This window comes from Hesperophylax consimilis, chromosome 13 (assembly GCF_061612785.1).
Source record: "Hesperophylax consimilis isolate HC1 chromosome 13, BYU_Hcon_1.0, whole genome shotgun sequence".
Lineage (NCBI taxonomy): Eukaryota > Metazoa > Arthropoda > Insecta > Trichoptera > Limnephilidae > Hesperophylax > Hesperophylax consimilis.
Window position 1 is genome coordinate 10,661,195 of NC_142848.1, and position 27,277 is coordinate 10,688,471.

Consider the following 27,277-nt stretch of genomic DNA (forward strand, 5'->3'; position numbering starts at 1 on the left):
ATTTTATTTCAGCAAATATTGAGAAGGTATTTTGTACTAAACTTTACGTTCATCAAAATTCAATCAAAAACTATGGTAAATGTATGTTTTCTTGAGGATATATATTTTTTTAAAGAAAGAAAAACATTTCCAAGTTACGAATAACCTGACAATATTTGAAAATCTCCTACTACCATCACATGAAGCGGAAAATGTTGCTTATGTCATGATGGAAGACTTAGCAAGACAAAAAATTGAACACACGACGCTTGGGTAGAATCCAAACTCGTTGCCAACTCAGCCATTGACCGGTCTGTTAACGAGTATTATTTTTCGATTAACAAGTCTTGTTTTAATAATTTAAAAATGAAATTATTAACTAATTCGTCGTGCATAGAAACAAACGTAGTTATCGCACGTAAAACTCTGCGGCACCTGATTCGAAAGTTTATTGTATAGAACTCGTAAAACAAATCTATCCACTATTTTAATAATTTAGACTTCAGTAATGCAGACCCGTGAATAACCACGAAACATTATAATTGAATAATTTTTGAATCTGAAAGTATTTGCATAATTTTTGCCACAATTTCCATACCTTTCAAAAACAAATATTGCCAATTTTCATAAAAATTTAATGTTGACAAATTAGTTATTATTAGCTTTACTAAAACGAGTTGGATAACTATTTAAATTAACGCTTTTATAAAAATGGAAAAAGCGCAGATCATACAAAAATCGTGAAAATAACTTTACTAAGGAAGTTGAATCAAAAGAAATATTGGTATATTTCTAAAATGCAATAAAAAATATATAATTTTTTCACAATAAAAATACTGGTGATGATCTGGCTTGTAAGCCACACAGACCATCAGGGAATAATTAATTCCCTATGAAAAAATGGGTTGATTACAAAATTCACTCTTCAGGAAATGTAACAAATTATAATCCAGCCACCAAATATATAAAAACAGAAGACTCGCCGAATATATCACTCGCATTGAGGTTGACAGCGATTCCTTAATCTTCAAATTTGGCAGCGGACGGCAATCAGCACAATAACACTTGCATTCGCACCATGAAATTATGATCTGTCACGACCAGCTCTCAAGAGAGTAGAATTTAGAATCATAAAGAATTAACACGTTGTAATTCTAAAGTACTGTCACTTTATTGTGACGAAAATATTTTAATCTTTTAGTCTTAAATCGACCAAACAGGAATAGTGGTGCCCTCTTTTGTCAAACAATATAATTCGGATGAATCCAGCTGCTTAATGCATAGATGATTGTATTTAATTATCACTTCACCTGCAGGGCAAAATCTATGCGAGAATTCCCAGAGAGGTCTATCCTGTCCACTATTTTTAATTTTAATTTTCAAATTTGATTTCAAACTAATTTTAAGTCTACTGCTTCTCCAAATACTTTCCCGATTGTCTGAATTCTTGACACAATCAGTTCTAGTTTTCAAATGACATATTAAAAACAAATCCGAGTTTGTTGAACCAGAGTTGCAAATACAGACAGACACAACGGAATAAGTATTTTTGATAATTGATTGACTAACCCCTCGGTCGCTGGAGTGTCTGACGGGGCAATGGAGGAAGGCCGTGGTGCCTAGTTGGATAGTCACATTGGTCAGGGTGTTGTTCTCCAGCGGCCGCTCCAGCTTGTTGTATCCCTTGTGGTTGCTGTGCCACTCGTAGCGCCACGCCTTGTCCTTGTTCCTCCCATCTGCAACACGAACAACACTTTCAACACACTTACGCAACTATCCCCATCCACTACCGCTGAAAAGGTAAACGTCTCACTAAACTCGTAATTCATAAACTTACACACTTATAAGCCACTAGTAGTTGCTTGGAATGACTTTCAGTATTATGTTTCATGGTTATATCTGAATAACCCTTCACCCCAAGCCATACGTTCCAAACAGCTACGTAGATAATATATTAATTCGTTCTTAGTTCAAAAGACAAAGTAAACAATTACGTTTGTTCTCATGGGACGAGTTAGAAATGTTCAAACAATTGTAATATTATTTATCTTTTGTAATTTAGCAACTTTGTAATGGAATGTTATTTTTGGTGAATCCAGAGTATCTCCCGTTTGTTTAGTGTTAGTGTACCTACACCGAACTTATATTTGATTTAAATTAAAAGCAGTGTAGACACACTTGACAGTGTTTAATTGGCAGAGACTTCATAATAACGAACAACAAATTCAGGAGGACACGAAATTCAGTCAAACGATATACTAACGTTTTGTTTATTTTTTTTTAAATGGGAAACCTCACGAGAATCCCAACTGCTCCCAACCATCTGGAGCCAGTGAGACTATGGTATCCTTAATTTGTGTATGTTGTGCATCTGAAGGTTATGGGAGGGGAAGGAGATGGGGCAGAGGTAGGTAAAACTTCACCATATTCTTAATGGTGGTCTTACACCTTCTAACTTTTTCAGTTATTAAAATTATTATCTATTATCCTAAAACTACGGATATTACATAGAATCACAAAAGGGTCACATAATCAATGTACCGCTAACTCGGACTGTGAGAACCTCACATAGTTTATATACTGCAAAAACCACTGTCATGACTTCATCTGATCATGTATGGCTTCGCGTATTTAAGTAAATTAGTTTTCAATTGAACCCCTTTTTTATTATATTTACTTATTTCTAATTTCCAATTCGAATCTAACACATTAAGGACGGGTTGTTTAGGAGAATTTGAAAAAATTTTCAAAATCAAAGTTAATTTTCAAGTTTTGTGAAAGATTTTTTTTAGTTCTGTTATTATTTCAGTTCTGTCAAGCATCTAGCCTAAAATGGTATAATGATAAAACTTGAACAGGACTTTCACAGAACCCGAAAATTAACGTTGAAATTTGATGAATCGTTTAAATTCTCCGAAACGACCCGTACTAAATACCAGCTTAGCTTCTAACCCATCTACACAGAGACTTTACGTAATAAATATTGTTCGGAGGATGTTTTTGAATCAGAATTGTAGAAATACAATGGAGAAATTAATGACCATAAACCTAGTCGATTATTTTACTGTAGCATGTATATTCCTTTATAAATTTTTTTTTATATTAAATTCGTATTAATTTAAGTGTAACACTTCAGATTTATTTTTACATTTGCCAGCTGAAGTTCTCTGCAAATGCAGCAATTTTCGAAATCAGATTACGTAAACAGTAATCGTTCTCTTATTGTATCGAACGTCATGAGCATCATCAATATAAAATGTACATCAATTATAAAAAACACAACAAAATGCCATCATATTTACCACTGTCGAAAACTATGTAAAACTTTCCATAAAACTAATGTTGATAAACCTGCCTTACATAAAGGTAACTCATGTTTAAAAACCTGCCCTGCCGTTTAACGGTAAATTTTATCGCTCGGACCTAGAAAGCAGTTGTCTCGCTTTAACTCAAGCAACCATCTTACTCTGGCTAGGCAGCCGCTGATTGGCTAAGCACAAAACCTGCTTGAGCGGCTCACGTGTATCCAAAAGATTTGTAAAAAATACAAATTTGCAAGCCTTTCCTGTAATAATAGGAAACAATGTTAACTAAATAATTATATACAAAGATACTTATATGTTAATTAAATAAGCTCGAATAGAAATAAAATATGTTACACGTAAGATAATTATGTAAACAGCGAAACTCTGAAAAGGTTACAGAGATTTGACCACTTATCTTGTAGAATATGTCTTATTATAACTAAATAAACAATATTGCGACGATGTGGTTTTGGCAGGGCGACACAGGCAGATAAGGTCTAATATTATAAAATATTCCTATATTTCTGAGATAAACAGATTTAATCCTACAAACGTGGCGAGCTTCATAGCAAGAAAAAAGCAAGCTCGTTACGGGAATTTCATAATACAATCAAGGGTCGGAGGCGCGGTCCTATAGAATCTTATAAAGGCGCCGCAAAAACCGGTCCCTGCCCATTCCGCCATAAGCCCTGGACCGAGCAACACCTACCGCTGTCCGCTCTGCCTGACCCGCTTCGCTACCTGAGACCAACACGCTGCGTTTGATTTCAACCCGGTTCCCCCCCCCGCTCCACTTCCGCTGTCTACTGCAACTGCCTGCTGCTGAGCTCGCTGCTCACCGACAAGCCAACGACGCCCCGACGTCGCGGCGCCTCTGCCTCGGGCTTCACTGAGCCTTCCCAACAGCCAGCCTCGGAGAGGGGATCTGCCACTGCCTACTGAACCAGCCAGCGCCCCGCAGAGCCGTTACCGACTGAGCCTGGAAGGATACAAGAAGTTGCACCCGCAATAAAAACCAACCGCTTTTATAAAAGCGTTCTTTTCAATATGCAAATTACAAATGTCGAATATATCGTCTTTCTCAAGACGCATTCATTTATGCAAACATACAAGAGTCGATATTCCCTGGATCGAGGGGACTGAACGTTGCCGACTGAGCCAGCCCGCCTGCCAGCCCGCCTGCCAGCCAGTCCCGGAGAGCCTTCCCTCCAGCGTGCGGTCCTGCTCACTGGCCCCGATGTCACAGAGCCGTTACTGACTGAGCCTGGAGGGATACAAGAAGTTGCACCCGCAATAAAAACCAACCGCTTTTATAAAAGCGTTCTTTTCAAAAGCAAATTACAAATTTCGAATATATCGTCTTTCTCAAGACGCATTCATTGAGGCAAACATATTACAATAGTCGATATTCCCTGGATCGAGGGGACTGAACGTTGCCGACTGAGCCAGCCCGCCTGCCAGCCCGCCTGCCAGCCCGCCTGCCAGCCAGTCCCGGAGAGCCTTCCCTCCAGCGTGCGGTCCTGCTCACTGGCCCCGATGTCACAGAGCCGTTACTGACTGAGCCTGGAGGGATACAAGAAGTTGCACCCGCAATAAAAACCAACCGCTTTTATAAAAGCGTTCTTTTCAAAAGCAAATTACAAATTTCGAATATATCGTCTTTCTCAAGACGCATTCATTGAGGCAAACATATTACAATAGTCGATATTCCCTGCATTTTTATGATATTTTAAATAACTCTGTAATGGTTCAAATGAAATACCTCAAGTGCTTTATTTGAATCATTACACAGGACAAAGGTAAATGTGTGCCGGTGCTTATATTTTACAGTTTTTTCTTGTGCAGGCAAACACGTCCCGTACACTTATTTTGAACGTCAGGTGTGCAAAATTTCACTGAGATGTATCTTAACCACTCGAGGGATTTTCGGCATTTTATGACAATTTTGCAAAAACGTTTTGAGCGATCGCTTGTCATAATGTGCCAAATTTATAGAACCTAAAAATTTGAGATAAACAGCGAAATCTAAGTGGATTTATTGGCTTTAATTCGCAATAAGCAGTTCAAATTTTTCGAATTAATATTTGAAGGAATGGTATTAATTAAATAACATGGTAAATGTGTGTATATATATATAAATAAATAAATATTTACAAATAATAATTTACAAATAACTTGTAAATATTTATAATTAAATATTTACAAGCAATCGCTCTAGTGTTATTATGTGTAAGGGGTGGGAAAATAGAATGCGGTGGGTTTTAAAAATTGTATGTAGACTGTGACCTTGTTTTGAAGATCAAATGAGCGAATTTTACCAATCTCAGAATTAAACTGTAAAATTGTATTATAAATGGTATAACACAAACCCACATTGGGACACTCTTTTTCATGTATCATCTGTGGTTTAGTAAAACCCTTGAAGCCACGAAATTAAAACTTTACAAGAGACTTTACGGGATCACATAACTACAATCGTTAATAAATCCCTCAAACTACTTGGTTTCATCACTAAAATCACTTCGGACTTCAAAAACGTAAATACCCTTAGAACTCTTTAATGCTCCTTGGTTCGCCCCCATCTCCTTTTAATGCTGTCCACATTCGACGCATTGAATCTGTTCAAAATCGGTTCTTAAGAGGGATTGCTAGGAGGCTAGGTTTAGAAAAAGGCAAATACTCATATTATGAAATTGAACTAACTCTAAACCTCGCTCCTTTGGAGTCCGTCGGGAAAGAAATGACCTCATTTACTTCTTCAAAATTATAAATGGTATTATTGATTCACCTACTCTACTGCAACTCATTCCCTTCAATATCCCCTCGCAAAGACTCAGAAATAATGAACTGCTCTTCCTCAACCATCATTCGACAAATTATGGATATTATTCACCATTGTCCAGAATGTGTAGACTGGTCAACTCAAGTCAAAACCTTAACTTTTTTGGGATAAGTCTGAATGATTTTTGCCGGTCGCTAAACAAGTGACGGAATATTATATAGTGTCCTGTGGCCCTGACCCACGGCGTATTCTTGACTTGATTCGACTTGTCACTTTATCTTCTTATATTATATCTACCATATGTCTTTTCTTTCATGTACCTTTGTTTACTCCTGTATTTTTCTTTTTACTTTATTCGTGTTATTATTTTGTAATTTGGACGATGTACGTTAAGAATAAATAAACAAATAAAGAGACGATAAAAACGAATATTTACAAAATTTGTAGGTACATTAGTAATATGAGTGCGGTTATTTATTTTTCAAAAATTTGTTACAAAATATTGCAATCTTAGGTTTTTCCGAAATAACTTATCAATAATTTATTTTTCAGCCGTAATTACTTTACAATGTTGTACATTAAAGATCGCGATTGATAATTCAATGTAAAACCATTATATGCACATTCCCAAAAAATGTGGCTTGAAGAGTTGTACCAAAAAATAGTCTAAATTATATGGGAACATAAATCTTCTTTTTTGTAACCACATCTCTTTCCATATAAGTATTATTTATTTTTATGTAGAACAAATATTCTCCCATGTACACTCTACGCTTATGAATTCATGTATCATGCACCTTGAGAACGTCTTTTTGGCGAATAAATAAATTGATTAATTAAAAGTTTCACAATAAAGGTAATTAATGTGGAAATGCCAATCCATATTGACATTACCGCTTTTAGAATCAATTGTAATCTATAAAATAATCAAGAAACTTCGTACTTTCCTTGTAATTAATTTGATTACAAAAGCCCGAAAAGGCTTGAGCCATTAACCTTTCAACGACTGATTCCTAAAACTACAGAGACTACAAAGGTACATTATTTTATACTGGGCGGGAAAACATTACGGTTCAATTTGTTGAACAGGAGATCACTGAAAGGAAAACTTTAGGAGCTAAGGAACCAACAAAAACCAAATAAGCGTCAATTCTCATCTAAAAGGAGAGATAGATATTACGTCTATTCTCGAGAGACGCGTATATAAACGTTCAGAAAATTCCAAAAAGAGTTAATTTGCCGTTAAACCCGTTGAGCACAATTATTGTTTTACCAGCATTATTTTATTAATTAACCTTAGTGAAACTTCACAAAAAATAACCCCGCTCTCAAAATAATTATTCAAGTATAAAACAGACATTCATCCTAATAAAAGTCTAAAGATGCCACAAAGACAATGAATTCATTTTCATGAAATAATTTGAAAATTTGAGTAGTTTTATTCGGCGAATAATATTAAAGCAGCGAACTGCTTAAATTACGTTTGAGATGCGAAGATATTATTCTAGCAATTTATGAGTTCATATACAGCAAATTTATACTAAAGCGAGCTCGCGAGTCTAGAAAAATCTAAGTTAGACGGGAACTCGTAATACGTAGCAGGGAAAATTTAATTATGTAGTAAATTTATTGAATGTGAAAGAGAAACATGATATCTCATTACACCGGAATCAGTTTACAGCCGTGGAAAAAATATCAGAAATTAAACTAATAAATGTTCCCATTTTAATATCAAAACGTTAAAATATACCTAATATTTTAATTTAATTTAGAATTTCATGCCCAGCTGAACTCTTACATGTTTATTATTTTTTAGCGCAAACAACATCGAAAGGAGCAAAACATCACAAAAAACATAATACTCCACCATGCAAGATGTAAAAATAACAGATTGGGAGTACACAGTACAATAAATAAATGAAATATATCGAAGCAAAGCTAGGCAGTTTATTTAATTAAATTTTTAGTTCTGTTTTTCGATATAAATTCTACTTAGACCTATTTATATTTAGTGATTGATACGTTAAATATGTCAACAACATCCTTATATTCACTGCCCAAATTCTGTAAACGAACGGAAATATACTTCTCAATCCGTGTTAGAGTTGTCACAAAAAATATGATTCCGTGATAACTCAACACAGTGACAATTCAACACACTTTTAAAATGTGATATAAAGTCATTGTAAAAGATTAATTTTTTTTTTAACCTAACCTTACCTAACCTTACCTAACCTTACCTACTTAACCCAGTTAATAAAGTTTTTGTTTCATCACTTTCCATGACTTTATGTAACTGTTTAAAGATGTGATGAATTATCATTGTGATGATTTATCTGGTCACCATTATACTATACATTACTGAACACGAGTTTAGTAACTGATACCTACATATTATATTATACATTTGTGAACATGAATCTGGTAACTGATGCATACATAATATCATATTGTTAATTTCTGAACTTGAATCTGGTAACTGATACCTACATAATATTATATTATTTATTTATAAACTTAAATCTGGTAACTGGTTCCTACATAATATCATATTATTCACTTCTGAACTTGAATCTAGTAACTGATACCTACATATTACCTGATACCTACAAATCTAGCAACTGATAACTTTATAACATTTTATTCATTTCTGAACACGAATCTAGTAACTGATACCTACATATTGTATTACGAATTTCTGAACATGAATCTAGTAAATGATACCTTCTTAATATATTTTATATTTCTGAACACGAATCACTGCCATAACAAATACATTTTCATAGAAAATATGAGTGAGGAGTAGATAATGTTGATACCTGAGTGCTTTGGCGAGGACAGAAGGACCGTGGGCAGACACATCAGCAGCAGCAGTACTGCCCCCATTCTTCCCGCCGAGCTGAGGTCACCAGCCAAAGCCAGGCCCTCGGAGAAAGGTCATCGGGTCATCTGCTGACCTAAGTCATCATACGCTGGCAGAGATCTTCACTGGAGACGTTGAGTCACCGATCAATCGTCATCGTAGCAGTAGTAGCTCTTCGACTCATTGACCAATAATTCGACTTGGATTTCAGCAAAAAGGTTATGATGTAACCGATTTTCTGTTCTTAACAGCTGTAAATTAATACGATTTGGTTTCACTGCGCTAAGTCTGTATGAAGATTGACGATCCAGTCACATCTGAAAAAATAAATACAAAATTATCACAAAAGAAGTAATTATTTAAATAAAATAATTTTTTAAGCGATCAACATAATAATAATTTGATTGTTTTTATGGGGCTGTTTTCATAAGAAAATCAAATCAATGGCGCTCACATAGGATCCGAAAAGAAATAGAAATGTGAAGTCAAGAAATATTCGAAAGATCCGTAAAACATATATCTGGTCTGGCCAGACCTTTTCGGTTTTAAAAGTTGAGTAACTTTTTTGTCTGGCTTATAAAAACCAAACGGTTGCATTACTACATCAAAGACGATTCGGCGAAGGCAACGGGCGAAGAAACAAATTGATATTGTTTGTATATTAAGTAGTGATTTTTTTTCCAAAACCGTTTTCGTATAGAAATACTACTAGGTCTTTGCCAACCCAATAAATATTTTGCAGGTAATTGGTGTGTGTGTTCTCGTTATTTGATGCTTATTCGAACAGGTCATCGAGGTAGTTGTTTTTGCCGCGTATAAAATTGATTTCATTTTAGCAGCAGCGCTTAAGTTGTTCTCGGCGGCTGCACACCGTTTGTCGTGCGCATCATGTATATTAAAAGTAAATGTTAAAAAAACGCAAAGCTCGATTCCGTTGTGTTATTTTTATTACACATACAAAACGAAACACACACACATACACACCCACGCAAAGCCGAAAACGTACACATACACACACATACACATCTCCACACATCTTAATAAACAGGCGCGCAATTAAATTAATACCCGAAACCACAACATTCAATTATATATATGTAAGGTCTGTACAGACCTTATTGCACTAAATATTGCTTCCCGGGAGTCGCTGATCATATTACTCTTCAAAAACAAAATGTATTGATTTTGCCTTTATTCTAGTTATTCTAGTATATTTGTAAGTGTCTAGTTTGGTAATACCTTAAAATAAATAAATTATACATAATATAAACTAGTGATACCCAGATATACAGTACTAGCATGATAAGCAATTTTATCTCCGCGTTGACCATTTAGTATTTAATGCAATGTCCGTAATGTCCAAGTCCACGTAAGCCGAGCTATTCGTTTTTGCAAAGGGTGGATCGATGAAGTAAAAAGTAAGGAGTAGGTAAGAGTATCACATTCATTCATGTCAGCGAGACAAGGTTATTGCCGAGGAAGATTGAAGGCGAGTTTAATCCAGTATAAAGTATGATCGCTGATATGAATGAGTGGAGAGATGATGTACGAGCGTGTAAAAGGAAGAATTTCAAGAAAAACGCCGAATAAAGAAAGGGCATAAAAAAGGGACGCTCACATTTGTTCACATTCCTGGAACATAAATTTTCGGCAGATAAGAGAAAAGTGAAACGTATGAGGTCGGAACTAAATAATGTTACTTGACCCAAAGAAACAAAATGAAAAACACAACTCGAGCTGATGTCTTAATATGTAATACAAGTCACGCTTTGTTACGTCTTTATCAGCAGAAATGTAATATTGTTCTTAGTTGATTTCTTCAATACATTCATTTGGCGAGACATAAAAATGATTAAGTAAGTATTAAGTATGAACTCAGTGGAATGGCTGAAAACTCCCCATCAAAAAGCAGTATACAGTACTGGATAATAATTGTCCTTAGCCATATTCTGTTCTACCCCTTATGTAAGTATCTACCTACCCAAAACCAATGTAATGTTTGCCTGTATAATATTTTATTATTTGTCTTACTAAAAAACGTGGTGAAATTTTTATTTAATTGATAAACGATAGTATTTGTGAAAACATTACTAACATAGAAATTGATATAAAATAGTCCATGTAAATATATATATATTTTTTACATAGCCAAAGAGAGTTGTTTATCTGTAGTATAAACTTTAAATTTTTCATAGAATTTCGGAATATTTCCAAGGTATTTTAAAAGTGCTATATTTTTTTTTTTATTTAAAAAAAAATTGAAATATTTTATGTTGGTAAGTTTTCTTCGTGTAACAAACAGCCCACGGCTTCTATGAATACGGTTAAATAAAATTTAAAAAAAAATTACAGTAACTCTACACATGAGGCCCTAAATTCTTTATCATCAGGCTTATGTCATCAGGCATATGTCATCTGTGGGGATGCTGTATGGAGAGTCTTTTCAAGGAAAGGAATGAGAGCAAGTTCAGATAAGGAAGAACGTATAAGGGGTGGGAAAGAATCTGGGGGTCAGTACGTCCAGAAGTCATGGACGTATGAATCCATCTTTTCCACTACGGTGCAAGGCGATGAGCCGAGAGAGTCCGGTTGGAGAAGACAAAAGGTCTACCTCAACCAGTCTTTCCCGATCCAGCCCGCCACGCAGTAAATGGGCAAATGCATTAGCCACCAAGATCTAGCAAAACCCCACCCCATGTTCCCAGGCACCCTGTTAAGTCACCAAACGTAGCGAACCACTTGCTGATCTAAAACCTTTTTCGACGAAGAATATGTAAGCGGGCATTTTTAAGGAAAATATGCTTTAAAGTTATTTTCTAGTTTATCGCCTTTCTATACTATATCGCCTATACTATACTATACTATACTATACTATATCGCCTTTCAAGTGAAATTTAACAAAAATATAAACGCGCTATAAATTTAATCGAAATATTAATATTGTTTCAACCAAGGAAATGAGAAGACTTGTCTCCGTGCTTTGGTAAAGAACGGTGCTTCTAAAGACCAAGTACTACAAGTTCGAATGTATTTCATTCCAGTTATATAAATGCCAAAAATATTTTAAATAAGATCATTCAATGGATAGTTCAAAGTTCGTTCCTTGGAAAGATAAAACTTCTTTGATCTTCAGAATAAAAAGTTTCCATTGAAAGTTTTCTGGAACACTTTTGATAATTCTCATTATGAAAATCTTCCTTTATCCTAAAATATATTATTATTATCTTTGAAAAAATATGCTGAACTTAGAAAGTCGACGCCAGGTGCTTTGATATAAAACGATTTATTTTTCGGGTAAGTACCTAAGGAGGAGAATTTTATCTTAGTATCAAAAGGGTAGCGTAATCTCTTTCATAACCAACTTTACTTACCTGAATAGATTTTTCACAATTCTCTGAAAAACCCAGTAAATGTATTGAAAATTTTATAGAAGGGCTCAAGGCCGGCCAGTCCACGCCTTACTGAGAGCTGAGAGCTGAAAAAGCTGACGGCTGAGAGCTGAGAGCTGAGAGCCGGCAGGATATCTAATATAATAATGAAGCCTGACAAATTAATCGCTGTTTCAGACTGGCATTTATTAGATTTTTGCATGCGATGAAGACATAATAAATGCGATGTAGGCATGTTTCGTGATTCAAAAGTCTGGCCTATTGGGCCAAAACTCAAATAAAAAATATTATGAAATTCTAATGGGAAAGCGATATAAGACAACCAGGTGTAAAAGAAATAGAGCACGTGATGATGATTATTAAATCGGTTGCGATATTGGTTTCAATTCAAATCTACATGGAAGAAAGAAGTATGCATAGCAAATCGAATATTATGTTTCTTCAAATTAACTAATAATTTTGTTAAACTTCAATAAATATTTGCTTTGCACACCGACCGGGTCTCGCTTTTCTCATGTTCCAATAGCTTTATTTTAAGAAAATAAATTATGTTTTATAATAACTGATTTCATTAATTCAACAATATTGTCAAAATTATGAAGCGCGAGTCAAAGCAAAATACATTTCGCATGAAAAGTAACATACAGGGAACAATTATTCTCCAAATCAGACCGCGCGCAATTCGCCGTCGAAAGTGTGTTGGTCGACTTTCTTATTCTCAAGTCTCTTCAAAGGTATATATTTAGACGCCAAATGTCATAAATAATTCCGCTAGTCAAACTAGTAAGCACAGACTGGTTTGACCCAACAAAAATCTAGTCTATTATATACTAACCTAAGATCATTCCCCGCGCGCTCGTCGAACGACAAGAATCGTATATTTTTATGATATTGTTTTAAAGTCCCATATATAGTCCAGTCAAGTTTAACATGAAAAGGGGGTTGTGCTTGCAAAAGGTCCAGTCATTCTGAATTTTTTATATGTTGTTAGGACTTAAACCAGTATTAAAAAAAAAATTTTACAACTTCGAAAGTGTTGTGCGAGCGGCGGTGGACCTAAAAAACCAGGAAATATTCGGATTTTTTTCAGTTTTTGCTCAATATCTCAGTAAAGGAAGGGTCTGGTGTGGTCGGAAAACATACTTTTAAAGTAGACTAAATTTGCTATAGTTTGAGACCAAAGCAAGCTATATAAAGCCATTGGTTTTCAAGATACAGTTCTTCAAAAATAGGAAATTTTTTCCAAAAAGTGAAATTTTTTCGAAATCGTCACTTATTTTGTAAAATAACTTCTAAAATACGCATCCCACGTCAAATATTATGGGAATAAAGTTGTTGTAAATTTAATTAAATTTTATTTGAAACTATATTAATATCTTTAGACTTAACGGTTCTCTCAAAAATGGCAGATAACCAAAAACAGTCATAAGTGGATTTTGGGTGAAATGCAAATAAACTGTTCTCACGTCTTTTTATGGTTTTATTTATCAAACAGTTAACAGATTTTTGATGAAAAAAAGAAAAGATATTACATCTATCGGGAATTACGTCATCTTCAAACATTGTTTTATATACCTACATACCAAAATGCTTGTACAAACATCATGGTACCTACTATAAGGACAAATTACATGTACACAAAAAATAAAACTAATATAAATCATGTAGGTATTGTGTCTTGGTTGCCAAATCATGTCTTTCTTTTTATCTTAGCTGGGAGAGGCGCCCAGTCTGTAGTCGGGTCATCTTCATCGTCCGAGCATTTCAGCTCCACATCCGGGACGTTAATGCAAAATTTGCCACCGCATGACTGACAGAGAACTGAGCAGTGAAGCCCAGCCTTTCTACACGAGCAACTCCCAGACCATCCTTTCTTGCATTTACATGAAATTTTTCGCAAAAGGGCAGGAGGTGCGGGATCCATCGTGGTGGGGATGGGGGTGAGTCCTTGAGAAGACAGCTTCCACCCCCATTCAGTGGGATTCAAGTTGACTCCCTGCCACTTCTGAACTTGGAGGTAGCACCTTGCTGCATGGTGGCCTGCAGCATCTTCCGTCGGTGGCAAACGGGCGAGGTTTATGTTTGTTGAAGTGACAAACGTCTTATACCTCAGGAAATCCAAAGTATCCCTCGCGATGTCACCCCCCATATAGAGCCACGAAGCACTTGATGCCTGCTTCACTCACTGCTTGTGGGGTAGAGTCTGGCCGAAGGAAAACCTCCACTTGCTCAGCAAGTGGTTCACTCTTGCTCAGAAGTGTGCTGATTTTGGTCTTTCCTTGGCCAAACGGTGCTGAGGTGGTATCGCACCTGGCAAACGCGTGGGTAAATAGTACCGTTCCTGGTAATTGTCGGGAGTCCTGGTTGTTGTAGGAGGTCGTAGAGTAGTGACAGCAACCAGCTTCACTCTTCGTGCTCTTCTAAAGATAGACGTTTGTCTCTTCAGCACCTAAACCATTGAGAAGAACGAGCAGGTCGACATCTTCTCCCACCATGAAGACCCGATCGGCATCTGCTCTTTTTGATAACGCCATCATGACGATCTCTCGATCAGCATCTTTTTCGGCAACAGCCACTTCTACTCCCTCCTTCTGAAAGGCGTCACAGAGAAGAGTTATAAGGCGTCTCTTATTTTTTTCATTTCTCAAAACATGCTCTTGAGCAATTTGAATTACTGTGGATTCATCGAAAGTCAATTCGTAGCTGGAATGAGCTGCGTAGCGCCGGAGTCGTTCCGCTGTTTTGGTGTTTTTTTTGGTAGCATCTTTGGGGTAGCCGTCAAAAACGATGGAGACGTTCTTCCCAAAGTGGTTTCGGACGTAGATGGTATAACGCGCCAAAAGTGCTCGAACCGTGCTATTCCGCTGCCACACGACCTTGTGCAAGAGGTAGCCAACATCCAAAATGACGTGAGTGCTAGCATCTATCGGCGTGTGGCTGGAAAAAGGAGTAAAGGCAGAGTACAGAGTAGATTTTGTGCCCTTGCGCATCCCTTGTTCATTGAACAGAGACATCGGGAACGGGGCCAACTCATACTTGAAGTCATCCTGTAAATCCTGTTCAGATTTCTTTGCAATACACACTCGCTGAAAAATTGTGAGCGGATCCACAGCCACTCTTCTGTTTTTGTCCGGCAGTTTAACGGTTGAGGTGATCGATGTCAGCGTGGTAACTTTATTTTTCCGTTTTATTACTACCTTGTCGTACATTTTCCCCACAATTTTCATCACTCCTTCCGTTCCAACTCTCTGGGCTGTGTGGCAATTAATTTCAGGACCTGCCAGTAAACCACTACTGATGGAAATTAAACTGTCAGTTTTGGAAAATGGAGGGTGGAGAGCAAACCAGTTTTTTTAGTTTTTCCACATCACTATTATCTCGGATGATTCGAGAAGGTCTCATGTCTACATGCTGCTCTTCAGTATGACATGATAAGCTGCAAAAACTTTCCAGTTCTTCACAAATGTTCAACATAAACACCATTCCTGTTGTCCACCTTGCCAGAACACTTTCGGAGATTCCTCTTCCTTGGGTCAACCCACCGTAGGTTTTCATGGATCGCATCAGCTTCTGCTCAATTGTTAGGTCTGACCACAACCCAGACCAAAACTTGTCAGAACGGCAAATGGTGAAGGATCCTTTTGTGATTCATGTGATACATGTCGTATTCACTTTTATCCATCCGATCTTACAGAGCCATCATATCCTGAAGATAGAGGTGCGCGCTCTTAGCATACAAAAAATGTCCAGCTGCGTGGAAAAAAGGGAGCATCTTGTGGACAGTGTACAAATGAAGGTTCCAATCACCAGCACGCTCTGCCTGGATGAATAGTTTTATCAAAGTGGTCATACGAAAGTATTGGACCCACAACTGTGATGTTGGACCATTCGCTTTAATTTTCTCCAAGGCACTTTTAAATTTTGCCTTTAGTATTTGGTAGGTATCAATTTCTTCTGCTGATATAGTGAGAGACCTTTCAATGTCTTGCAGCAATTTTTCAGTCTCGTCTCGCTCCTCAGGAGTTATGTCAACCTCATAAAAACAATGCTGGCCAGTGTGAGGTTTGCCGAAATGTGGGCTCGAACAGCTCGTGAATATGCGTGCCCATTCATATGGGTACCCATGGTTATAGGTACTAATGGGTACTTGAAATTTGAAATAGTCGTAATTATATTATAATCCTAGGATAAACCCACGATGAATAATGGATTTACTTCACAGCACAATAAAACCATAAAAAAAACCATTTCACCCAAAACCCACTTATGACTGTTTTTGGTTATCTGCCATTTTTGAGAGAACCGTTTAGTATACAGATATCAATTTAGTCTCAAATAAAAGCTTAATTAAATTTACAACAACTTTATTTCATACAATATTTGACGTGAGATGCGTATTTTAGAAATTATTTTACAAAATAAGTGACCATTTCGAAAAAATTTCACTTTTTGGAAAAAATTGCCTATTTTCGAAGAACTGTATCATGAAAACCAATGGCTTTATATAGCTTGCTTTGGTCTCAAATTATAGAAAATTTAGTCTACTTTAAAAGTATGTATTCAAACTACACCAGTCAGACCCTTCCTTTACTGAGATATTGAGCAAAAACTGAAAAAAATCCGAAAATTTCCTGGTTTTTTAGGTCCACCGCCGCTCGCACAGCACTTTCGAAGTTGCAATTTTTTTTTTAATACTGGTTTAGGTCCTAACAACATATAAAAAATTCAGAATGACTGGACCTTTTGTAAGCACGGATGTACATCTTGACTGGACTAATAATGGTTGATTTACCAGCGATGTTGGCTGCAATACATATTGCAGAGCAATCTGAACATAATTTGAATCAGCTGCTTTGAGACCAACAAGAACGATCTGCCAGAGGCTCGATTATTTCGCCAATTTGACAGACGAATACTTCCTCAAGAATTTTAGGCTTCCCTAAGTCTTTCACGTCGGCTGGTAGTTATTGTGTCTCCGTTCATTACACCCCTATTCCGTTTGTCAGCTCAATATTTAGATACTAAGGTACATTTTAAGCTATCACCACGGAAATAAGTCTAAAGCCGTACCAAGAACGTTTCAATTATATATTATGGACTACCATCAGTCCTGTTCTGAGAGTATCTTAATAAAATAAATTGTATTTATGTAAGCCGGGATTTGAACCCGTGAAGGCCGTGCCCTTCAACCAAGAAGGCCGTCAAGAGGCAGGTAGCTATGTTAATAAAGTTGAAATGAAGTGATATGTTCATCAAATGTGATATTGCCTCTCGGTCGAGTGGAAATGTACAACTTTTTAGATTATCATTGTTTAAGGAAAAGTTTAAGGATGAATTTCCGAAGTGAATTCAAATCAAATTCTTATCGTGTTAAGTTACCTTTAGAAATAAACAAATATAAATCTTATAAATTAATACAGTGAGGATTCAATCGTACATGCATTTTTAAACTAGAGACCCGCCCCGGCTTCGCAGGGATGAAATGTGTAATGTGAAGTCATAAGTGTCATAAAGGGATACATATTGTTGTCCATGTGAAAAACACTCAACGCTCAAATCTAAACCTGAAATATTTTTTTACATTAACCCCACACAAGAAGAGAAAAATAATTTCCATCAGAGCCCATATCATCTTTGGGGATGCTGTGTGGGAGTCTTTTAAGAAAGGGAATGAGATGAAGTTCTGGGAAGGAAAAGGGATGGATAGGAATCTAGGGATCAGTGTTTCCACGAGTGACGAACGAATGAGATATCTCTCCCGCTGCGGAAAAGAGTCCATTTGGAGAGGTCAAAGGGTCTCCCAAGCCAACCTTTCTCGATCCGACACGCCATGAAGCTGGTGTGCAGGCGCACCCTGAACACATCTCACCCGAAGAACCCGAGCAATGCTAAATCACCAAACATACTATACTGGACACTTACGCCAGTGACATTAAATGCCGTTTTCCTCTTAATGGGTACCTTGCGTAAGAATTTGTAATGAAACACAACTTCATGAAACTTCGTCGGACAACTAACTGATTGGGCCAGTTGTTTGCATATTTATTGGGTTAAAATTCAACAGTGTCTATACGTGTTGATGTGGATCAATTATTAATTTCCTAAAAAGAATACATGAGATGCGAGGAACCAAGAAAACTAACCGAAATTTAATTACTACGGTTAAATCCCATTTTATATATGATACATGTCCGGTGATAAACCTCGTAAACATCGTAAAATTTGCGAAAACAGTTAAATATTAATTTCCTTAAAAATTTCAATTATAATTTAGGTACATCCATCTACTGTCCGGTACAGTAGCGAACGACTTGGGGTGACCTATAGCATCCATCGGGGATCCATAGAAGCCCGAGTAAATCAGGCCTCCAAAAAGTTGGGCGTCTTGTACAGGGCTAGGAGATTCTTCGACAGTGACCAGCTGCTGACCCTGTACAAGTCTCAAGTCCGCCCAACTATTGAATTTGGGAGCCACCTTTGGGCTGGTGCCCCAAAATACTAAATAAACCTGCTTGAATCTGTGCAAAGGAGAGCGATCCGTCTGATTGACAATCCGTTGTTAACAGACCGATTGCCTTCTCTAATGCATAGACGCAATGTAGGCATACTGTGTCTGTTATACAGGTATTTCAATGGAGCCTGCTCCAAGGAGCTAGCAGCATTGATTCCTGATGCACCGGTGCACGTGCGCGAAACTCGACGGACACGAACTGAACACCCGTTCACGGTTGACGATGGCTTCATGAGAACGGGCCGTTTTTACGACTCGTTTTTGTGTAAGTCGGCTCGTATGTGGAACGAGCTACCGGCATCTGTTTTTCCTCCCTCCTATAATCCGAGCCTCTTCAAGGCCCGCATTAACAAATCCCTTCCTACAGCCCCTACCTTATTCCGCCTCACAACGCCGCCCAACCGGCTGGTGACATAGTTCCCGTGTCTGTATACTGCACAGGCAGGGACACTCTTGTGAGGTGTCACATAAAAAAAAGAGGTGTTGGTTTTTCAAAAAATGGTTCCTGGGGCGGCGGTACTCAAGCCCGCCTCCCAAGTTTGACCCTGTGGCTTATGGAAATCGTAGTCGTTTAACTTGAATCGGTCTTAAAGTAATCATGGGAATTAAATCAACTTTCCAGTTCCACGTCCGGTCAGTATTGTACACTTTATAATGAAGGTTTTTTTAAATATTTTATGTGTAAACGTGTACCATTGCACAATTTGGGTGGATTGAGGTTCCGTATAAAATAATAAGATACCCTACTTTCAAGGGGCTGCAAGGAATTGAGAAATTCTCTAGGAAAATTAACAGCCTCTTCATCGAGCACAATGTCTACAGAGTAGTATGCTTCAATTTTCGAGAGAATCAAGTTATTTATCTTGCCTACTTGTTCGTAAGTAGGTGACAGAATTGTTCTCTCCTTGAATAAAGGTATAGTCTTACAACTTATGTTATAATTGATTTTGGGATAAACATTGTCGACCAATTCTTGAAGGTCATTTACCAGAACGCAAAGGTTTTCAATGTCCAGATTAATTTTTACATTGTCTTGCGGTCTTGCTTCCCATTACCAATTTTGAACGACAACTCTAAAGCCTGTTTTCATGTATGTATATACAACGAAACTCTTATTTACATATTGTTAAAAGTAAAATTCCAATTTATTTACATTTTGTTAAAAGTAAAACATTTATAATGAAACATTAATTTCTTTTAGTACTTTTACTTGACGAAGGTCACCTTAGAACCAAATTGTGCATCCACCAATTGGTGAGTTTTGCTGCCAAAATTGTGCATTGTACTGTCTAACGACGCGGATGTTTTGTTCGACGTGGTAGCTTCGTCCCAAACTATTAATGAGCAACCACGTATCAATTTTCCAGTATTGCTTTATTTGTAACTACTACTACAAACACTGTTTGTATCATTTGTAGCAATTTTTAGCTGGAATTTTGCATGTGCGATAAGGTCCAAACGATATCCGTTCTTTAAATGGTTGAATCGTTCACAATTCGCTGCGTTATATCCAAATTTTGCTTAGTCACGCCGAGCGCTGAGGATGTTGGAAGCAAAATCTTTGTGCGTCATAGCAAAATACTGGTGTTAAATTCACTCGGAGAATGTATTTTGTTCCATGTCAGCCCGCCGTATCCTTAACTATTTAAAAGATGCACCATCTGATGGCCGCCAGACCAGTAGGATCACTTCGGACGGCTAGTGCTCGTCGCTTCACTTGAAAGTAATTCCGTGAATGCTCGCAGATTTAATTCTCCGCGCGGACGTTCGAGGACTTTCGTGTACTCGGCAAACTCGGGCTAGAGTTGGGATGACAGGATTAAGGTTGCGCGGGTCTGTGACGATTTGGGTACCAACCCACACCTTGTAGCATATAATGCCAAGTTTGCAAAAACTTTTTCAGTCATCGTCATCGCTTGCCATAATGTGCCAAATATATAGAACCAGAAAATATTATTGCACAAATTTAAAAAAAAAAAAAAATTATATACCCAACAACAACTATCTTTCTCCACATTGACTCACATTCAAGAACGATGATTGTCCATTTCACTATACATTGCTATTTTAGCCGTCGTCGCTTTTAGAAAAAATCTTTTTTTCTTTCGCACTGTGAGCTATATTGAATATGTTTGAAATATACAAAGCTGCTCCATAACCTAAGCTTTAGAATGTTGTTTTTAAAAAAAATGACATTGAACAGTCTTGCAGAGGACGCCCAACTTATTATCATGACGGCAGTGTATATTGATTCTGTGCACCGTTGGATTCATGAAAACGGGTCGTTTGATCAATCCCTTCCTATATCTCCTCCCTTGACCCGCCTCGCAACGATGCCTCACTGGGTGGTGATGCAGATTTTATAGTGAACAGAGTGGGCCCCCTGGACATTTACTTAATTGAAGCAAATGGTAAAACTACATAATATTTCCCATTTGTTTATTTATTAGCGAAGTGAACTATTATGAGGACAAGGTGAGTGTAAGTGTATTTACTAGTTTTATCGTATTTTTTTATTGTTTTTACGTTCAGATCAAATGTTACTGAAACAGGAATGTGAAGATTTAGAAAAGCATTCTAGCATATACTCGACAATGCTTAAAATTGACATAGCTTATGTCAGGACAAAGTGGTGTGACATTCCATCCTCTCTTTCTACCCCTGCGAGAAATGTTAGTAAGTTATTTGTTCAATATAAAATATGATGGAATGTGTTATAAAGCCGGTTAACTGCTCGCATTATGTGAAATATCGTCGGGACCACAAATGACCTGAAAAGGGAACCCTGTTTAAAATTCCTCCCCACAGTTATTTAAACTAAATACTTAGGGGCTGTTCGTCGCACATGTTCACATAAACGGGCTAAATTTACGCAAAAAAACATCTCAGGTGCTCTTCCGATAATGCTTGTATGCAAAAATACGGCGAGCGACTTTTTGCCGTGTTGTTTGTTATACACAAATCCCCTTGTTCGCGTGGAGGGATATAATAGGATCAGCCATTACGCGGAAACATTGCGGCTGCGAGAACGCTGGGGAAATTTACGCACTCAAAAATACGGGAATTTTCGCATTATTATTTTACATACCATTATTCTACTAAATAAATGCCTGTTTACCTGGCGCAAAATTTTAATTCTTATTCACACGTCGCTTTATAAAATGCTGGAAACTAAGTACTTTTGTGTAACAGTTTACCTGCCTAATTGCTTAGAAGGGAGAAATTTTACAAACTGTTAGCCTTGGATATGTTTTTCGGATACATAATATATGTGGGAATCTACTAAGTGTTCACTTTGGCTTTTACCTTTTTCTTTTTAATCCATAATATATGAAATTATCTACATCATACGTTACAGAATGACACACTTGGCACCATTACACAAAAGACAAATGTTCACGTAAAAATATCACAAGGAATAAATGCCAACTAATATGTAAAATTAAAACAATAAGCATGTAAGATAAAATCAACAAAAAAGCATTGGAATAATGTTTGGGACAAGTTTAGTGAGTGAAGTGATAACAACAGATTTGAGAAATTTAGTAAAGATGTAAGGGCTATTGCTAAATATCGTGGATGTTATTCAAGATGTTAAGGGACGTATTTAACTAACTAACAACTGATTTTTTACATTATTTGGAGTGAAGAACGTAGATGATATTTTGGTCTCCGGTGACTTTTTGGATGTGTTTTCTTTCATTTTTTTTGTTTTCAATCAATCAATATTTTTTCTTCCACACGTTATTGGTCAGTGTTCACTCAGCCGAATATCCCTTCAAACCCCCACATTCTGATGAAAACAAAAAACACATCAATATATCACCGGAGATCAAAGTTTTATTTACATTTAACTCCAAATATTGTCAGGAAACACTTGTTAAAGTTAAATCAAGTACATCTCTTAGCACTCCGTATAGTCGACACATTCGGTTGAAAGAAGTTAAGTTCGTTCATTAAAAAGTTTCTGGGTTTCATAGTGTTTTTAGTTGTAGGTTTTTTAGTGGGTTTCTTAAGTGTTCAAAATTGTTTTTGATTGTGGCCAAGACGTAAGATTTTGTGGACAATCTGATTCTGTAGTTTAATGCTCGAGAATCCTTTAAACTCTCGATCTCAAACTTGAGACTCCAAAGCTGCAGAACCGAACTAGAGAATACTTCGAACTATGGATATGTATAATATTTGATAGACGTTTTTAAATGGTTAAGTGACTAGATATAGATATCCAAGAATAAAACAGAATTTATATAAAAAACATATCAAATCAATAACAGAGTGACAGTGTATTTATAGGTAAGATAAAAGAGGGAGAGAGAATATCAACTTTAGTGGGGTGGCGGGGAGAGGTATGAAGTGTGGAGGGAAGAGGAATATGAAAAAAAAATTAACTAAAACTTTAGCCTATAACAATATTGTAAGCAAAAGTTTTTAAGCCCACGTACTCTTCTGAAAGCTGTAACCGCAACCGTAATGCTGCACAGAGAAAAACCACAGATAAAAAAAACTGGCGACTGTGCCACGCTTTACGGGAAAGGAACGAAGCAACTGCAAGCGACGTTTCGCGCCATTGCTTCGTTCCTTTCCCATAAGTCAAAGTTCAGCTCAGCTGTTCGGCTCGCGTGTTTATACGTACCCTTACGTTACTGTAACCAGATACCATATACATAAGAGAAGGTTTTCTCCTTTCTTTCCTCAAAAAGATATCACGGGGTCTCCCATGTAAAGTTATTCTAATACTTTCTGTGAACACTTTTGAATGTACTATTTACAGAATAAAAAAGGCTGTCTGGCTAAGGAAAATGCTGCAAATAAAGCTCCTACATTTAATCATTGAACATAATAGTAACAACTCTGAAACAAATAAAAATGAAACAGAAAAATCAGACAGCTTTGGTGGCATTTAGTATTTGAACCCAGAACCTCAGCCTTGCCGGGTCAATTTTATCCTAACTGTTCTATATTTATTTGTTTAGTTTTCGTGAAGGTTATCTCATTGGTTCATTAAAATAATATACGTATATCCAACTTCTAATACTTTACATACAATATCCAAGGATGCTAAAACTTGTGTCTGACTGTTTTATAAGCAACATTTTGAGTGTTATTATTTAAAAGTAAGCTGCCCACGGGTATGCCATCCATCAAAATATGATAATTTAGTGAATTCCGTGAATCATTTGGCTTATTTATTGTGTTTAAGTTCGTACCTATTCGTGGTAAATAATTATATGGGGCGGCTAAAGAGGGCGAAGAGTTATCGTGGGCGAAGAATTATTGGCGGCGAATGTGGCGAGCTAAAGAGCTAAGGGTCGAGGGGAGAGGGATGGATTGAAGACGGTGCATAAAGGAATGAAGGGCCGGGGGATGAATGAGTTTTCCCTTTTCAAAAAGAAGGCATTAACTTTTTGTTGTTGCGGCTTTCCAACTACACCGCTCTACATAATACGGCTTTCAAAACTGTCAAAGTCCATATGGGTTAGCGGTGAAGAATGTTCTGTAAACTGACAGCACAGTTTGATAACTGTAAAATTGAAAATGTATCATTTTCACCAAATCAAATTATACAACAAAATTTGTTGTGTTAATATTCTACTATTTAATAAGCAGTTTTTCTTACCTGAAATTGATTTATTATCTTACGATGTCGTGCGTTTTGTTACAAAATGAACATTATTTGACTGTAAAAATTTTAGTCACAATCACCAAAATTATTTGATTATTTCGTGACAATCTTCTTGAAATGCGACCGTTGGATATTGACTAAAGCAATGCAGAAGTTTTGATATAATGAATTGAAGTAATCAATTTATTTTAAACGGGTCGTGTATTATTAATTATTTTCAAATTTTCGCCTAATTATAATCGTTTTTTATAATATTAGCGCGCTCCCTCTAATATTCGTTTTAAGGCCCCGTATTAAGCGTTCAAAGATAGTTTGAAAGAGAGATGTGAAAATACGAATGTTAGAAATAATAATTAAGCGAAAATGATATTTAAATGAATATTTAAAATCTTTCTAAAAATGTTTAAGTTGCATTTAAAGATACACTGAGATTTTTTTCATGCCTATAACATATTGAATAATAGAAAAAAACGTGTTTCAAATAATTTTCGGAGCTTACTTTGTGATTTCTTTCTATTTTTTTTTTGAGAAAATTTCGTATAATTAACGTTTTGGCATAACAAATGTACAGATATTATCTTGAAAAACATTTTTTTGCAACTTAAAAACTTAAAGAGTTAACTAGAAACTTTTTATAAAACGGTAGAAATTGGGTATATGGGATCTTTTTACACGATATTATTATTTTTTTAACGCTTTCTACGGGCCTTAAAAACAATTTTACATCAATAGAAAATATGTTTGTTGAATGCTTTGAGTGGGGTTTTTACTGTTATTATTATAAATATTAGTCCAAACTGTATTAGAATTTTACTGATGTGAGATAATACGACGACTAATCATAATAACGGTTTTTTTGTTTTTAATATTTGCTGAGATAAAAGATTAACGGATGATAGAGTGAAGAGAAATGGTACACGTACTTGTCCAATTATATAATATTAATAATCGTGAAAATTTGATCAGTTGTGTAAGTCGTTGTTATACCTCATATTTAATTTATTTACAGCTTCTTCAATACACAATAAAATTTTCTGTTTTATGTAGGTACATGTATTACCTACGCTTTTTGATTAATTAAATTCTGTTCAAAGACGGCGCCGAATAAATACAAATCTTACAAGCGAAGAGATACGACATCCAGAAGTGGGACATCTTTGACTTATCAATGTAACACATTGCTAAAGTTTTCATTTTTACCTTTACTCCACCTCTCATCGCCTCACGAATCTTTGTTAATTTATAACACAGACAGACAGCATAATTGATTAAAGTTAGTCTGAAAATGATACAAAATATTCATGATTCGCAGGGATACGTCGCTGGAGATTTAATTGTGAGGATAACGAGTTGGAGGAAAACGTGTCGAATGTCTATTGTTAGCGATGCTGTATTCCCGTTGTGAATAATATAAATAATAAGTATTAGTTCTAATTATAACTGACTGCGGTAGTGAGAAGCTGTCAATCATTCTAACGGAAAAAATATTTTGTTTAAATTTTAATCGTAATACAGGATGTAATCTAATGAATGTTTTTTTAACTGCTGAAATTCGGATGAGCTGGGCAACCACCACATTAGTATACACGTTAGTATATTTAGATTAAAAATACCATACAACTTTGTTTTATTCGTGTAGGTACTCGTTTATTTATGTACATTTCTCTATTGCACTAAAATAAAGTCGCTATATGCATTTTTCTGTTTGTGGGCTTAGTTATTTTGTTATTGTTTTTTTGTGTTAAATTCGTTGAACTCGATTTAATTTTTTTAAATTTAATTAAAGCCAAATTTTGTAATATAATTATTAAGTTCTGTAAGTATTTTTTTTTTTTTTTTTTTTTATTGATACACCTGTTTCGGCTTTCAAAGCCATTTTTAAACCAGGGTTATCACCACGTTTAGATGACTTATTTATATCATTCTATTTTACCCCCTCAAAAATATAGTTTATCTCATCTACAAATCGGATTTTGATAGGATTTTCACTATTGCTTAGAGAATTTTTTCGGAAAGTTTTATGTATATAAAACCTGCAAATGTTATTGATATAAAGTAGAGAAAAATCGGGAAGGTTTATGTATATAAAACCTGCAAATGTTATTGATATAAAGTAGAGAAAAATCGGGAAGGTTTATGTATATAAAACCTGCAAATGTTATTGATAGAAAGTAGAGAAAAATCGGGAAGGTTTATGTATATAAAACCTGCAAATGTTATTGATATAAAGTAGAGAAAAATCGGGAAGGTTTATGTATATAAAACCTGCAAATGTTATTGATAGAAAGTAGAGAAAAATCGGGAAGGTTTATGTATATAAAACCTGCAAATGTTATTGATATAAAGTAGAGAAAAATCGGGAAGGTTTATGTATATAAAACCTGCAAATGTTATTGATAGAAAGTTGAGAAAAATCGGGAAGGTTTATGTATATAAAACCTGCAAATGTTATTGATAGAAAGTAGAGAAAAATCGGGAAGGTTTATGTATATAAAACCTGCAAATGTTATTGATAGAAAGTTGAGAAAAATCGGGAAGGTTTATGTATATAAAACCTGCAAATGTTATTGATAGAAAGTAGAGAAAAATCGGGAAGGCTTATGTATATAAAACCTGCAAATGTTATTGATATAAAGTAGAGAAAAATCGGGAAGGTTTATGTATATAAAACCTGCAAATGTTATTGATAGAAAGTTGAGAAAAATCGGGAAGGTTTATGTATATAAAACCTGCAAATGTTATTGATAGAAAGTAGAGAAAAATCGAGCAACGCCGGGTGCATGTCAGCAAGTTATGTAAAGGGTTTTATTAATTTATTGTCTTCA

The 27,277-nt window shown here is 35.9% G+C and overlaps 1 protein-coding gene across 1 annotated transcript in view; it reads right to left on the reverse strand.

Annotated features, from left to right (window-relative positions):
- Positions 1 to 27,277, reverse strand: part of LOC149418412 (limbic system-associated membrane protein-like) — a 185,557-nt gene that overhangs the window by 61,211 nt on the left and 97,069 nt on the right. The window contains exons 2-3 of the mRNA XM_089638480.1: positions 8,886 to 9,246; positions 1,549 to 1,715 (exon numbers count right to left, since the gene is read on the reverse strand). Coding sequence (XP_089494606.1) covers positions 1,549 to 1,715; positions 8,886 to 8,952 — 234 coding nt within the window. The 5' untranslated portion in view covers positions 8,953 to 9,246. The remainder of the gene's footprint in view (positions 1 to 1,548; positions 1,716 to 8,885; positions 9,247 to 27,277) is intronic.